Source organism: Camellia sinensis, chromosome 11, assembly GCF_055761805.1.
Source record: "Camellia sinensis isolate YWXY chromosome 11, ASM5576180v1, whole genome shotgun sequence".
NCBI classification, from domain to species: Eukaryota; Viridiplantae; Streptophyta; class Magnoliopsida; order Ericales; family Theaceae; genus Camellia; species Camellia sinensis.
The window spans coordinates 8,280,970-8,295,106 of NC_138971.1; the positions used below are offsets into that span (position 1 = coordinate 8,280,970).

Consider the following 14,137-nt stretch of genomic DNA (forward strand, 5'->3'; position numbering starts at 1 on the left):
GATTATAAAACTGGACACAAAAGTCTCACACGAAATAGGTCCTATACCTATGTGACAAAGATGTGTCCGATTCTATAATTCATTTATGTGCAAGCACAAGAATGGAATATCTCTCCACTCCAGGTACTTCAACCATTAGTAACATAACATAACATAACAAAACAAAACAAAAAAGCAATACAAAATTCAACTGTACCAGCTTGAGCACAATTCTTCTAGGGGAGAGCAAAACTAAAGATTATGTATTTTGTGGTTTCAAAAACTAGTTTAACACAAGGCTTCCAGATTCAATATCAAGTACTGATTTTACAACAAGAACATAAACTCTATGGTGTTGGAGCCAATTGCTTCAATTTAGCTTGTAAGATGACTCCAACTTCATCTGCTATGTTCTTCTTCTTAGTTGCAACCTGCATTCAAAATTCTATGTTAATTATCAATCGAAAACAGCATCCCAATAAACAATAAACAAATTCAGAAGTAAAACCACTAAACAAATCCCTTAATATGAAATTCCATTGCTAGTTTAATTTAGGGGATCCCGACACCTATAAAACAGCATGTTTAGGGCTCCATTTGATGCAGCTTCAAGCAAACTAAAATTGATAATAAAAAAACATAAGCTAAAAGCACCTCTCCCCCTTACACTTCCCAATAATTAGCTTATTTAAGTTATCTTTGTCTCATAAGTTGTAGGTAGAAGTTGCATCAAACATTCTTACACATATTTCCAAAAGAAAAAGAAGAAGCCGTGAGCAGCTCCACAAGCTACACCAAATAACCCCTTAGTGCAACTTGTCTCAAAGTTGAGGAGTTGATAATAATAAAACAAAAGCTAAAAATATTCCTCTCTCAGCTTCCAAATAACCAACTTATTTAAGTTATTTTTGCCTTGTAAACTGTGAGCAAAAACTACACCAAATACACAAAATCTCAAAATAAAAAAGGCTATAAGCAGCTCAGGAAGTTCCAAATGACTTGGCTCTCCTACAATAACACTTCTTCACACCCACCATCCTAAATCATTTCCTCATCTCCCTACCAACTTTGTGCATCCAGAACTTCCCATAAAAGTATTTATTAATATTTGTTACATTCTGTCTCAAAACTCATCCATCTTGATGTCCATGGTCCAGTCACAATGGACTGTCTCAAGTCACATAATATGATAATACCTTAGCATTTTACATTTTGGAATGCACATTGCAGGGCAGTGGTACAATTTCTCTTACACGATTTATGAATCCATATTGTGGGATGTAAAATCCGAACGACAGTTTCCTTTACTCCAAGCAAAATTAGAGCAAAGCCACATATTGTGGGAGGTAAAATCCAAACGACAGTTCCCTTTAATCCAAACAAAATTAGAGCACGGCCATAGGATAGAGTTGGTTGGGAAGACCGCACTAGAACACTTTGGGAACGAGCTGGACTGAGAGTCAGCTCAAAGATCCGAACTAACTTTTGGGCTTGAATTGGAAATCCAAACAGCCAAACTAGGTCAATGCACGGTCCAACAAACGTGGACCAACAACTCCTAGAAATCTGTGAACATGGGACATGATCCCACATAAAGCGGAACAAGCATGAAGAGTGATAAGGAAGTCTTAACCACCTCCAATGGTCATATGCAGCTCTCATAAGCACAGTACATCAACCCAACAAAGGTCATATGCAGCCCTTATAAGCACAGTACATCAACCCAACAAAGGTACCCAAGAACTCATACTTGAATTCATACTTTTGGTGCTTAAACTCTTATAGGAGAGTCCTCTGGCTGACCACCGGCCGGAGTTTCTTCCTTTTTTGAGTGTTTTCAGGCAACTTACCCTGGAGTTCAGGCCAGGACCGCCGCCATTGCAAGGTGTGGTAAGATTTTTCCCCACACAGATAAACTTATTTCCTATTACTCCCCCCGAATTTGTTCTCCATAAAAGAAATATAAGATAATGAATTTATAATGGTAAGATCAGATAATTAATAAGATGAATTTTCTAACGAGTAAGGTTAAGGACAGGGCAACACCACGTCAAACCCTAACATACTAAGGTAAATTCTTACACGATTACTTTAATGTAACAAAAGTTAAAAAAGTAAATCAACAACTTATGCATTTTAATGTATAACAACGCATCATTGACAATTTACTTCGAAAAATAGACGTAAGAAAATCCTATTTTTGTATTTTTGGAACTTATGCAAGCCACCATAAGTTTTTTAACTCTTTCAGTCCCAACTATTTATCATTTTGCATGTTAATAAGGCCATGGCAGTTGCATTTTTGTCTGAAACTTTAAAATGTCATTACTTCCATTATACACATCATTTTAAAAATTAAAAAAAAAATTAAAATTGATATTTTTGGACCATATTTACCAAGATCTATCAAATAAAATCCATATTAAATATGAAATCGTATAAAAAAAAACTGAGAAATTTCTCAGTTTTAAACTAAAAATAAGAAATTTCTTAGTTTCAATTCAACCCTAATTCATTTTTCAAAGCAATTCCAAGTTTGTTGACCTCCAAAACCAAGTGTATATATGGTTAATGAATATATTAATGTAAGCAGGTTTGTTAAGTATTGCATTTAGAGGGGTACAATTTGGTCTTGGGTGAGAGCCTGAGAAGTAGGAAATCATGTGCTCATATAAATAAAATATAATAACCTACCTTTCTTAACAAAGGGTGAGCATGGTTTGGTTTAGTTCGGTTTACCCAAACCACTACTTATGGTTCTATGAAATTTGGAACCAAACCAGACAGAAGCAGTAAAAGCGTGATTTGGTTCGGTTTGGAACCACGGTTTTTAGAAACCTTGTCATCATTCACAACCTGATCACAAAATATTGTTGACAACCTGCTCAAACATCAAGCAATCTGCCATCATTTTACAAACAATAATGATTTAGATGATTGTTTATCTAGACGGACTGGTTTTCTGGAAATGTTGCACCCATATCCAAGAGTTGAGTGTTTGACAAGGGTATCTCATACAGTAAAAGAGTCCATGTGTCATACACTCTAACTAAGTCCACTTATCCAAAGCTCGTGATATCTGCAGGTTTGGAAAACAATATCCATACTGCATGCTAGAGAATTTATATTACCACCTGATTTACAGCTCATATACTCTCCACATAAGAAAAATCACTTTATCTAACAAAAACATGACATTCCACTCAATGGGACAAAGAGTCATCATAAGAACAAGGTCCACACATAATAGAACGAATTCCAAAACAGAAAAGGCAAAGAGGCTCACAATTCAGAATTTCACTAAACCACTATAATATTTTCAAATCAGGGAATCCTCAAAGAGCACAATAGTGCTGAGACCTCACTGATTTTGCAAATACATAGTAAATTTCCTGGCCCTCAAGGGCAACATGCTTCAGGATATTCATAACCATCATCTCAAAACAAAAAACATAAGACTTACAGGAATCATACCTCAACAAGTTGGTCATAATTAGACTTCAGCAAGTTGATTTTACGCTCACAATAATCTTTTCCTTCTGCCATTGTTTTCTGATTCAAAGACAATTAACAAAATCAAGTCATGATATAGATTCATCAATAAGGGGGGGAGAAAGAAGAAAAATATTAAAACTTTTAGTTGGGGGCATGAAAGGTGAGAAAAACTGACATATTTGCTGCACCTTTTCCTCTCCTTCACTACTTTTTGACATGTTCAACTTATCAAAAGAGAGTAATAGATCACATTTACAACAATGATCTCCTTCCTAATTATTAAAAGAATCTATAAATGAAATGGGATCATTTTTTAAGTTAGCGTATGAAATGGGAGTTTAAAGGAAAATTACACTCAGATCCCCCTTCTCCATATGCACTTCAAGAAAATTTATACAGTAGAAAAATTACACCAATAGTCACTATATTTTGGCCCTTCTGTCATTTTGGTCTCTACAATTTCAATTAGCTCGACTTTGGCCATGAATTTATGATTTTGTCTTAATTTGGTTCAATTAATTACAATTGTTAGTGTTTTTTGATAGAAAATGCGCAAATAAACAGCATATATTATGCTTTTATAAGAAAAATGATAAACTTTTTCAATTCAGTGAGTTAGCCTCAACTAACTTAGTGACCATTTTCCTTCAAAAATCCTAATCGGCAGTATTAATTGGACCAAATTGATACCAAATCTAAATTAAGGGTCAAAATTTAGCTAATTAAAATTATAGGAACTAAAATGACACAAGAGGCAAAATGCAAGTACTACCGATGTAATTTGTCCAAAATCTAATAACTATCAAATATGCTTTTTATTATTCCAACTTTCCATGAATTCTTCATTTTCTAACAAATCAGAAAAAATGAATTCAATTACAGGCAGCTTAATTATTTAGTTTCCTATAGTTGTCCTCCATCACTACTACACAAGCATCCAATTTTGATTTAAGCACAACAAAAAATGGAAACCAAAGCATAATCGATATTGACAAACTGCATACAAGCTAGAACCAGGTCAAGTAAAAGTTTGCTGCGACATAAACTAGATAACGGGAGTTGGCTCTGAAACAAATAACTCTCAAGCACCATGATTCCCAAACAGGCTTTTTAGTCCATTTAACATGTGCCTCAAAGCATCTCCAATCCTTACTCTCTTTTTTCAGCGAAATTTGAGTGAATTTTTGGTTAAAAGCTTGATATGATATAAAACAATCCAATCCTTCCTTTCTTTATTCATCAAATCTTTTTGAAACATTCCAAACTCACACTAAAAACCTGTTTTAACCATTTTTTATGAAAAAACAAGGTTACCTCTCATACATGGATTTGTGGTTGACAATAAGACCCTTTTTTCTTACAATAAGATTGAAACAGAACAGTTCCAAAAAAACACTTCAAAATACATTTGTGCATAATTTTCATATTATTGTGATTTTAAAACAGGAAAACCTAAACCAAACATCACTTTAACATCCCTACACCCTTGCAAATCAGAAACAGTCCTCACATCCCCTAGACGCCAGTAAACCTAACGTTGTGTTTGCATCACAGATTTAGGTACTGGTCGTATTAACATTAGTCTGACCTTTTCCCTTTTTCTTTTTTTTTTCTTTTCTAAATCCCTACCCAAATACATGGTCCAAACACAGCCTAAACTGATAAAAAAAATGAGAAAAACATACACAAAAATGAATGAAAATAGATAGCTGACAATTTTCAAGTACGCAAACTCGGAAGCTAATTTTCAAGTACGCAAAAAACATAAACACTGCAAAATGCATTATTGTGCATAATTTTCACATTATTGTGATTTTAAAACAGGAAAATAAAAACCAAACGTCACTTTAACATATCTCTAGACCCTTGCAAATCAGAAATAGTCCTTACATCGATAACCGTCAGTAAACCCTAACGTCGTGTTTGAATCATCGATTTAGGTACTGAGTGAAAAGAGCTGAAAATTTTCAAATTATGCAAACTCGGAAGCTACCAACAGACCTCAATGAAGTATCCAGTGCCGACATCGACGAGAACTTTATCAGCATCATCGAGCGTGCCAGGAACGTACAACGACGCCGTAAGTGGCACCAGCAGTTTCTTACCTGAAATCAGAAATCGGGCAAAATCATTGGTCAAACCATGAAATTCTAGAGAGAGAGAGAGAGGAGACCTTGGGGGCGGAGGGAGAGGTCGTGGAGGGAGGTGGAGGCGATGTCGAGGCGAGCGGTGGCGGTGCGGATGTTGTTGAGGCTGTCTTGGAGGAGATTGACTTCCAGATCGGCTTGCTCTTTCAGTGCCTTTAGCTGTTCCACGCTCATCTTATCTATCTCCGCCGCTCTCATCATTGCTCCTCCGCTTCCTCCTCCTCTAGACGCCATTTCTAAACCCAAAACCCTTCTCTCTCTCTCTCTCTCTCTCTCTCTCTCTCCTTCAGCTTTGCAAGGCAAGGGTATGTTTTGGTGCAGTAAAAAATTGAAAACTTTACTTAAGCCCCGTTTGGCTAACATTTTGGGTTAAATAATTTCAAAAAAGATAAAATTGATTATAAACGTCTATAATATAAAATATTACTTTTTATTCATAATTATTATACTTTTTCATTCACAAAAATTAAATGAAGTCTCAAAACAAAAATCAAACAAAATTAAACAAGTCTCAACATAAAAAGTTGATTATATTAGTCAATGCCAAACAAACTCTAAAGGGTTTGTTACACTTTCCATCCCAAAATTATCACCAAATTATATAGTATTTAGCCCTGATTTGGCTATCATTTTGGGGCTGAAAAAATACAAAATGACAAAATAGACTAAATAAACTAATAAAACAAAATATCACATTTAACTCATAATCATTGTACTTTTTCTCTTACAAAAGTCAAAAAAGTCAAAAAATCCAAACCAAACGAGGCTAAAAAAATTCCAACACAAAAAAGTTGGCTATATTAGCCAATGCCAAACGAAGCTTTAACTATTAATTGAATCTATTTAGTTCCTAAAATATATAAATCAAAATCTATTTACGCTGTATTTAATTGAGAGATTTAAGAAGAAATTTGAAAAGAAAAAAGGAAAACGTGTGTGAAATTAGATAAAATGTAGGCATATTTTATTCATATTTTACATATTTTTTCTTTTTTCCATTCCAAATCCCTTCTCAAATCTCCCAACCAGACACAATGTTATTCCCTAAACTACCTATTGTATCTATTAAATCCCTAAACTATTCAATTCAAACATATTTAGTTTTTGAAAGTGAGAAGGTAAAATATGTAAATTTTGGTTGAGCTAGGACTGGGAAGAAACGAGCCGAGCTGTGGGCTGAGTAGAGTGGACTTCCCCATTGAGCCTAGCTAGCTCGGTCATAAGTGATTGAAATAGCTTGGTTTCAGTATGCTAAACCGAGGTACATGGAGCTGAATTATAAGAACAAGGGGAAACCGAGCTAGGTGAAGCTCGGTTAAATCTAGCGCTTAAGCATGGTAGTGTTAGCTCGGTTATTTTGTCATACTACCGAGGTAAAACCATTTCACTTGGTTAAAGCAGTGAGAAGGTGTTAAAGAATAAGCATTATCTCTTAGAGATGTGATTCTTAGGAAGACTCTACATTGAAGAATAAAGAGTCCTACTAGGATTGTGCCACACGGAATCTATAAAAGCTCATGACCAGACTTATGTGCAGGTATCACAATTTTGATTCTCGAGTACACAAAGTTTTTGTCTATTTGTCTATTTTGCTGACTTAGGCATCGGAGAGGCATTCAGCACACACCCACCGGCTAACTCACGTTTGTATTTTCAGGGAATAAAGCGACGACGTTTGGAGGAGCGCAGACTTGATTAACAGGATTATACGAAAACATTATTTCGTGCTCGTACAGAAAGGATTACAAAAAATAAAATAAAAGCTCATAGGCATTATAAATTATTAAAGGACTCAACCTAATTAAGATTTCATATAAAAAAAATTTAAAATTTTATTTTGTCTTTAAAAAGTGTTTTATTTTATTATGTGTTTAAATTAGTATTAGAGTCTGGTTTCTCAGTCTTTCTAATAAAATTATATGAGTATTAGATATACTGAAGAAGTATAATTAAATAATTTAAATAATAATACTTTGCTACAAATAATAATAAAATAAATAATATATTAATTAATTTATGAAAAGAAGTTAGCAAAAACTTAAAAACAAACAATTAGAAATTATGAACCACGTCTGACATATAATACTAGATACCATAAGAACCAACACCCATTTTTCAAAGACATAATAAAAATTTAATTAAATAGGGTCTTTTACTAATTTATGATACTTATAGACTGATACTTATAAAAGCGTTGGTCAAACCTGTCAACCTTCTTCAGCCTAGATTTTTATCTCGGCTGAAGAAAAGAGTATTGGTCAAACTTGTCAACCTTCTTTGTTGCCCTACTACTAGAAAAACAGATAAAGATCACACTTTTTTTTGTGTGATGTATGTTTTTTAATCACACTTTTTAAGTTTTATTGAAGTGTGATATTTGAGAGTGTGATTAAAAATGGTCATTTTTAATCACACTTTTTAAGTGTCATTAAAAAATGATTCATCACATCTTTTAAATGTGATTAAAAATATTTAGATCACATCTTTTAAGTATGATTAAAAATATTTAGACCACATCTTTTAAGTGTGATTAAAAACATTTAGATCACATCTTTTAAGTATGATTAAAAATATTTAGATCACATCTTTTAAGTGTAATTAATAACATTTAGATCACATCTTTTAAGTGTGATAAATAACTAATAAAACCCGTGATAAAAAAAAAATTCGACATATTTGAAGAATAATCAATATTATTTTTGTACGCGCATTTGAATAATGTAATACACAATATATACTATATTTTAAATCACAACCATATATTGAATAGAATAACGTCATATATTTCATAAATGAAAGTTAAATGTTCAAAAGTATATACAAAGGAATTAATAAAAAGTTTTTAACTGTAATTACATATATTAAAAAATGAAAAAAACTTAAAAAAACTAAATTCTTGAATTCTTTAACCATATTTTGCATCTCTCCAGGAAATTTCTAACCTGAAAAATAAAAACACAAATTAATTCAAAAACCGCTAAAATCAAAAAATATATTATGAAAATGGAATAAATCTAAAGAAAAGTATAACATAGCTCAAGGAAATAGTCAAAAAGAAAAATATATATAACCACTTCATTTTTAGGAATTAATCATTGCTAATGCTACTAGGTCCTAACATAATGAAGAGTACATCTAGAATTTCAAAGAGCAACTGCTCAGTCACTTCGATAATACAAGTCAAACAATTGAAAATGCAACTTAATATGTATAAATTCTATCATGATTAAAATGTATATGCTATAATTACAATGGCAATTCATGGTCAAATACTTGCAATATAAAACATATGCATGAAATGACACTCACTTTTCATATAGACCCTTAATTTGTCCTTCGAGATCTTCATTGAGAACTATTAGATACCCCTTCAAATGCATGTTCAAAATGTTCCTCACTGCAACAGATAGAAGCAATGAAAATAAGTTTTTAAACCAAGAGATGGGAAGTGACAAAGCATTTTCAAGAGCTGTAAATCTGAACACTACCTATCAGAATTTTCCTTCCTCTGGATTTTGTCGTTTCAAATTGATGTGACGTTTTCCTTCCTTTCCCCATTACTTCGCTTGATTCTATTTGATTCTATTCAGCATTTTACTGGTTGATGAAGTTAAGCAAAGCAAAGGGCCATTATTCTGTTCATTGATGAGTTACACACTCTGGGATCAGAATGTAACAGGGAATTTCTGCTTAATCTCCCATTTATCAATCAAAGTTCTTACCAAAAAAAAACTTTAAAAAGCAACAAAATACATAAATGAAAATTAAATTCACATAAAAGAGAAAGATTCAGTAGAAGTTATGAAGATAAACCTCATCTTGACAATTATCAATAATCTTTTTGATCGTGAAGACCTCCCAAAAAATTTGACTCTCTTATTCAATATCATCAGTCGATGCCTCAGCTTCTCCATAGCTGTAATTGCTCACTTGATTGATATTGAATCTTATCATAGGCTTCTCCATAGCTGTAATAGGTTCGAAAATAACCCAGAAATCAGATTTTTTTTTAAGAGGAATCTATGTGCTAATTCCAGGAATACTATGGCAAAGAAATAGTGAAATACAGGGAAGGAAAATAAACTCTCAAGATTCCAGCATTCTTTCTAACGCTTCAAGAATTAATTACCACAACAATTGAGTAATTGATGCTGATCCTGAAGGTTTTGCATATGGATAAACCTAAATGCTGACAAGCATATGCCAGATAAGGAAAACTTAAGACAGACAAAATGCACAATTCAACATCCCAATTCAACATCCCGACCTAAAAGCAGATTAGGGAATAAGTAAATAATTCCTCCATTTTTATTTTATTTTTTACGTCTACCTTCCGTTTGAGAACAACTAGGCTCTTGGTGTGCATCGGAGACTGTGGGAAGACCCCAGATAACTACATACGCCAATGTCTTCTTCTTTAACTGAATATCTCTTGAACGTGTCCAAAGCTCCCTCCAAAAGCAGCTTCGTCACAATCTCATTAAACCGTGCCACAACCTTTGCAACGGAAACAAATTATTAGAAACATCAAAGGGATACACATCAAAATAGAATATAAATTGAACTACTACAAATATTTAATTGAACCAACATTACCTAGATTACTTAATCATCAACTCAAGTTGCAATTTACCTCTTGTTTTTTTCTTTTTCTTTTTTTTGGAGCAAAAAGTAAATAAATAAAAACTACATAATTTTAAAAGAGTCATTTTTTTAAAGATTCATTCGTAGGGGAGAGAGAGGTGTTGTGAATGAAGAGGTTGTAAAATTTTGTTAAGGCATAACCACTAATTGCAACGAAATGAGAGCATTAATATGAAGAGACAAAGTAGAACACATTGTTACATGGCCAAAAATTGGAATATATTTGAATGTTCAGGGAAAATGTGGAAATGCGACCAACATAGAACTAAAAAACATGAATGCACAGCTAGAAATAGAATTTCATAGTACATTATGCATAAAATATATGCATATAAGCACAAAGTGAAGCATTCATTGATGAAATTGAATAAATCCCATGTGCTCATTCAAACAAATGCTAAACAACAAGAGAGGGGTGGACACAAAAAATAAATAGACTGACCACAGCAAAGCGAAGGCCCTCAGTTGCAGTAAGAGATCCTGTCAAATGTCGAACAGCTGTTGTGTATGCGAACGACAAAGATTGGGTCCGAGAAAGATCATCTTCACTGCTCACACCCACTCCAACATTAGGCCAAAAGCCTAAAAATAAATAAATTAGATAGACATGATTAACACACAAATAGTTTTCATATTAAATTTAAAAAGAAAAATAAACCTAAAATTAAAACTATTCACCTGGGATGGCCAATGAAGAAGTTGTCATGGGTGTTAATTTACGATGAGGAAATAAACGACTACGAAGAGGAGAGTTGTGATGATGTCTAGGTGGTGTGAGCAATGAGCATGAGCTCTTCTCATGACTGAAGGAACGATAATAATCGTACTCTTTGTTGGCGGCAGTAGCGGTGGTAGTGTTTGTAGCACCAAATGTTGCAGCAGCAGCCATTGTAACTCTTAAGTTCAAAGTTCAAACGATAACCCCTATGAGCAGGGACGGAGAGGGTTACAAATATTATGTACAAAAATTTAGACAAATAATGTCGACTATAGTTACATTTTTTTAACCATAATTTGCAATGCATTAACGTATATTAGACAAAAATATTCAATATAAACTAATATAGTAGAGGACCAAACAAAAGGTAGTTTTTTTTTTTTTTCTTTTTTTTTTCTAATTACAAATCCATGTAGTCGTCTATTGAAGAAAAGAGTCATACCTAAGGGTGTCGGGCTACTGAGAATGAATATAGAAGATTCTTTCACAATTTCAAAAAGAAAAGAAATGGAGAATCCAATGGTTTCTATAAAATTTTGGTGCTTTTCATTCGGATATCAATTTCTATCAATTTTTGAACAAAAACCAAGTCTTCATGTATGTATTTCCGAACAAAAATCAATTGTTATCATGGGCAACCAAGGCTGGTGGAGTTGACATGGTTGATAATGTCTTTATCTATCTAATAAGAAAAAAATGTTAAAATTAGAAATCATATCGGGTTTTGTCTCAATTGTAATTCTTTTAAAAAATTTAAAAATAATTTCTTAATTCTTTTAAAATTTTAAAAAATAATTACTTTAAAATTTAGATGAGTATATGTGTAACAACCCTCATACTGTTTACTGATTAATGACTGATTGATTACCGTTAATCACCAATTACTGTTAAACGGAACTAATAATGACTGATAACTGACTGACTGAAACTGGAAACCGAATTGATGGAGTATATGTTAGTTAAATTACATCCTATCTGTTTGATTGTATGAATATCTGTTCGTGCTTATATGTTTAAACTGCAAATTGAAGGCCTTATCGGCGGCCGAATCCAAAATTGATTGATGTTTAATGATTAACATAATTTATGTGATTTTATAGTATAATTATCTGAAAACTGATTAGGTATGATTAAATTAGATTAAAATAAGCTAATTAAAGAGTTGGACTTAATTACCGTTTTGCCCTTGAGTGGGCCACTATCTCATACACACACTTGAGCCTTATACTTGAATCAAAACACATTTGCTCAGCCATTTCTTCTTGTTCTAGCCGAATTTAGAGAGAGAGGAAGTGATAGTCTTGAGTTCATTTCAATATTGTTTAGAATTTGAAGAGAATTGAAGGTTGATTGTTGCTTTGTGGTCCTACACTTGTAATTGAGGCTCTAGGTAAGAGAACTCAACCTTTATTGATGTGTTTGAGCTAGTTCTTGCATGATTCATGCTTCACTTGTAGAGTCAAGCCATGTTTTAGCTCATACATGATGATATAGAGCATAATTCATGCATGCATGTTGTAATGTAGAAGTTTGAGTTGAATTCATAGTAAAATGATGCATGCATGTTCATAATTTTGTAATGGTTCATGTTTTCAACTTGTTTTTGGATCAATTGGCTCCTTAGAGCATCAAATTGAAGCTTTGAAATGATTTGAATTCATGCATGTTTGCATGTTCTTCATATTCTTGAAAATGGGTTTGAATATGGTTTTAAATTGACTCACCTTTGGGGCTTGAATTCATAAATTGAGCTTTGAAACTTGTTATACATTGAATTTAGTTATGTTTTCCAGAACTTGGGCCCAAGAGGTCGAGTTTGGAGTGGTAGAATGCTTGGTTTGAGCTTGGGAGGCAGATCTGGAAATTCCAGATTTGGCTTCCTCGCTCGAGCGAAGGATTCCCCGCTCGAGCGAGCACCTTTGTCCAGGAATCCGCTCGAGCGACCATCGAGCGACCATCGCGCGTAAAATCACAGCATCCAGTATTTTCACTGTTTCGACAGACCGCTCGAGCGAAGGATTACTCGCTCGAGCGAAGCCTTTGATTTTGGAATCCCGCTCGAGCGAAGAAAGTCCCGCTCGAGCGAGGCTCCTATTTTCAGCAAAGTTTGCAAAATGTTTTCTAAGTGTATTTTTGCATCCTCATCCCATCCTAGGCATTCTTAGGCCTAGTTTAAGGCATCTTAATGAGGATATAGATGTAGAACACACCAAGACAAATTAGGGATTAAGTTATGAGATTTCCCAACTGTGTAGCTTAGTGTGTTCAACCTGTTAACTGTGTAGGGTTGGCGACTGGGGAGACACGCTCTAGCATACTGTAGCCCGAACTCTGTGAGTAACGATTGTGTAAAGATATGTTCACAAATGATTATCTTCTGAATACTGAACTGAACTGTTTACTGAACTGATATTACTGAATGAATGTATGTCCTTTATTTCTGAACTGTACTGTGGCATCCTTAGTACCTACGGTTTACTGTTACTGTTACTGTTACAGAGATCTCTGTCGGTTCCCTCGTGGAGCCACTACTGCTTACTGACTGATGGCCATCATTACTGTTCGGTCTTTTAAGACCTACTGTTACTGTTATGCTAATGGATGTACCACATATGACTGTTTACTGTACTGAACAACTGAAATACTGATTGAATTGAACTGTTTTCATTACTGTAAGGACATTCATTCTAAACCCCTTTACGCATTATGTTATTCACTGGGCTTTAGCTCACTGTTTATATATATATGTAGGTGCTCAGCCACCAGATCGGAGCTAGGAGCGTGGGTTAGACTCCAGTTTTGTCAAGCCAGCCTTTGTGCCTCACTGCGAGGTTCCGAGCCTATCTGCTAAGGCTTAGGGGTGTTTTAAGAATTCCCCCTTCTGTACTGTTTCACTGTTTTGTATAGACTGACTGTTCACTGTACTGCTATCTAGGGTTGAGTCCCTAGTTTGAATGAATGTAAACATTGTGCATACTGTTCTGTACTGTTTATGTATGAATGCATGAAAAATCCTTTTGGCATACAGACTGTCACAGCTCATTGGACATTGTTTAATTACTGTATTGGCTTCCGCCAGGCCCTGTACTCTGTTTTACTGTATTACTGTTCTGCAGGCCTTCGGTAATCTCAGATTACTGGCCGGTTACGGTGC

General features: G+C 34.0%; 2 protein-coding genes across 2 annotated transcripts; both read right to left on the reverse strand.

Annotated features, from left to right (window-relative positions):
- Positions 1-221: 221 nt before the first annotated feature.
- Positions 222-5,938, reverse strand: LOC145801837 (prefoldin subunit 5-like). The gene is made up of 4 exons (XM_082893535.1): positions 5,648-5,938; positions 5,476-5,579; positions 3,454-3,531; positions 222-410 (listed from the first exon to the last, which is right to left on the reverse strand). Exons 1-4 carry the CDS (start codon positions 5,853-5,855, stop codon positions 327-329), a joined length of 474 nt encoding a protein of 157 aa, XP_082749661.1. The 5' UTR covers positions 5,856-5,938; the 3' UTR covers positions 222-326.
- A 4,030-nt stretch (positions 5,939-9,968) lies between these two features.
- On the reverse strand, positions 9,969-11,546 carry LOC145803318 (6,7-dimethyl-8-ribityllumazine synthase, chloroplastic-like). The gene is made up of 3 exons (XM_082896594.1): positions 10,944-11,546; positions 10,708-10,847; positions 9,969-10,118 (listed from the first exon to the last, which is right to left on the reverse strand). The coding sequence occupies exons 1-3, from the start codon at positions 11,152-11,154 to the stop codon at positions 9,969-9,971; spliced, it is 501 nt and encodes a 166-aa protein (XP_082752720.1). The 5' UTR covers positions 11,155-11,546.
- Between the last annotated feature and the right edge of the window lie 2,591 nt (positions 11,547-14,137).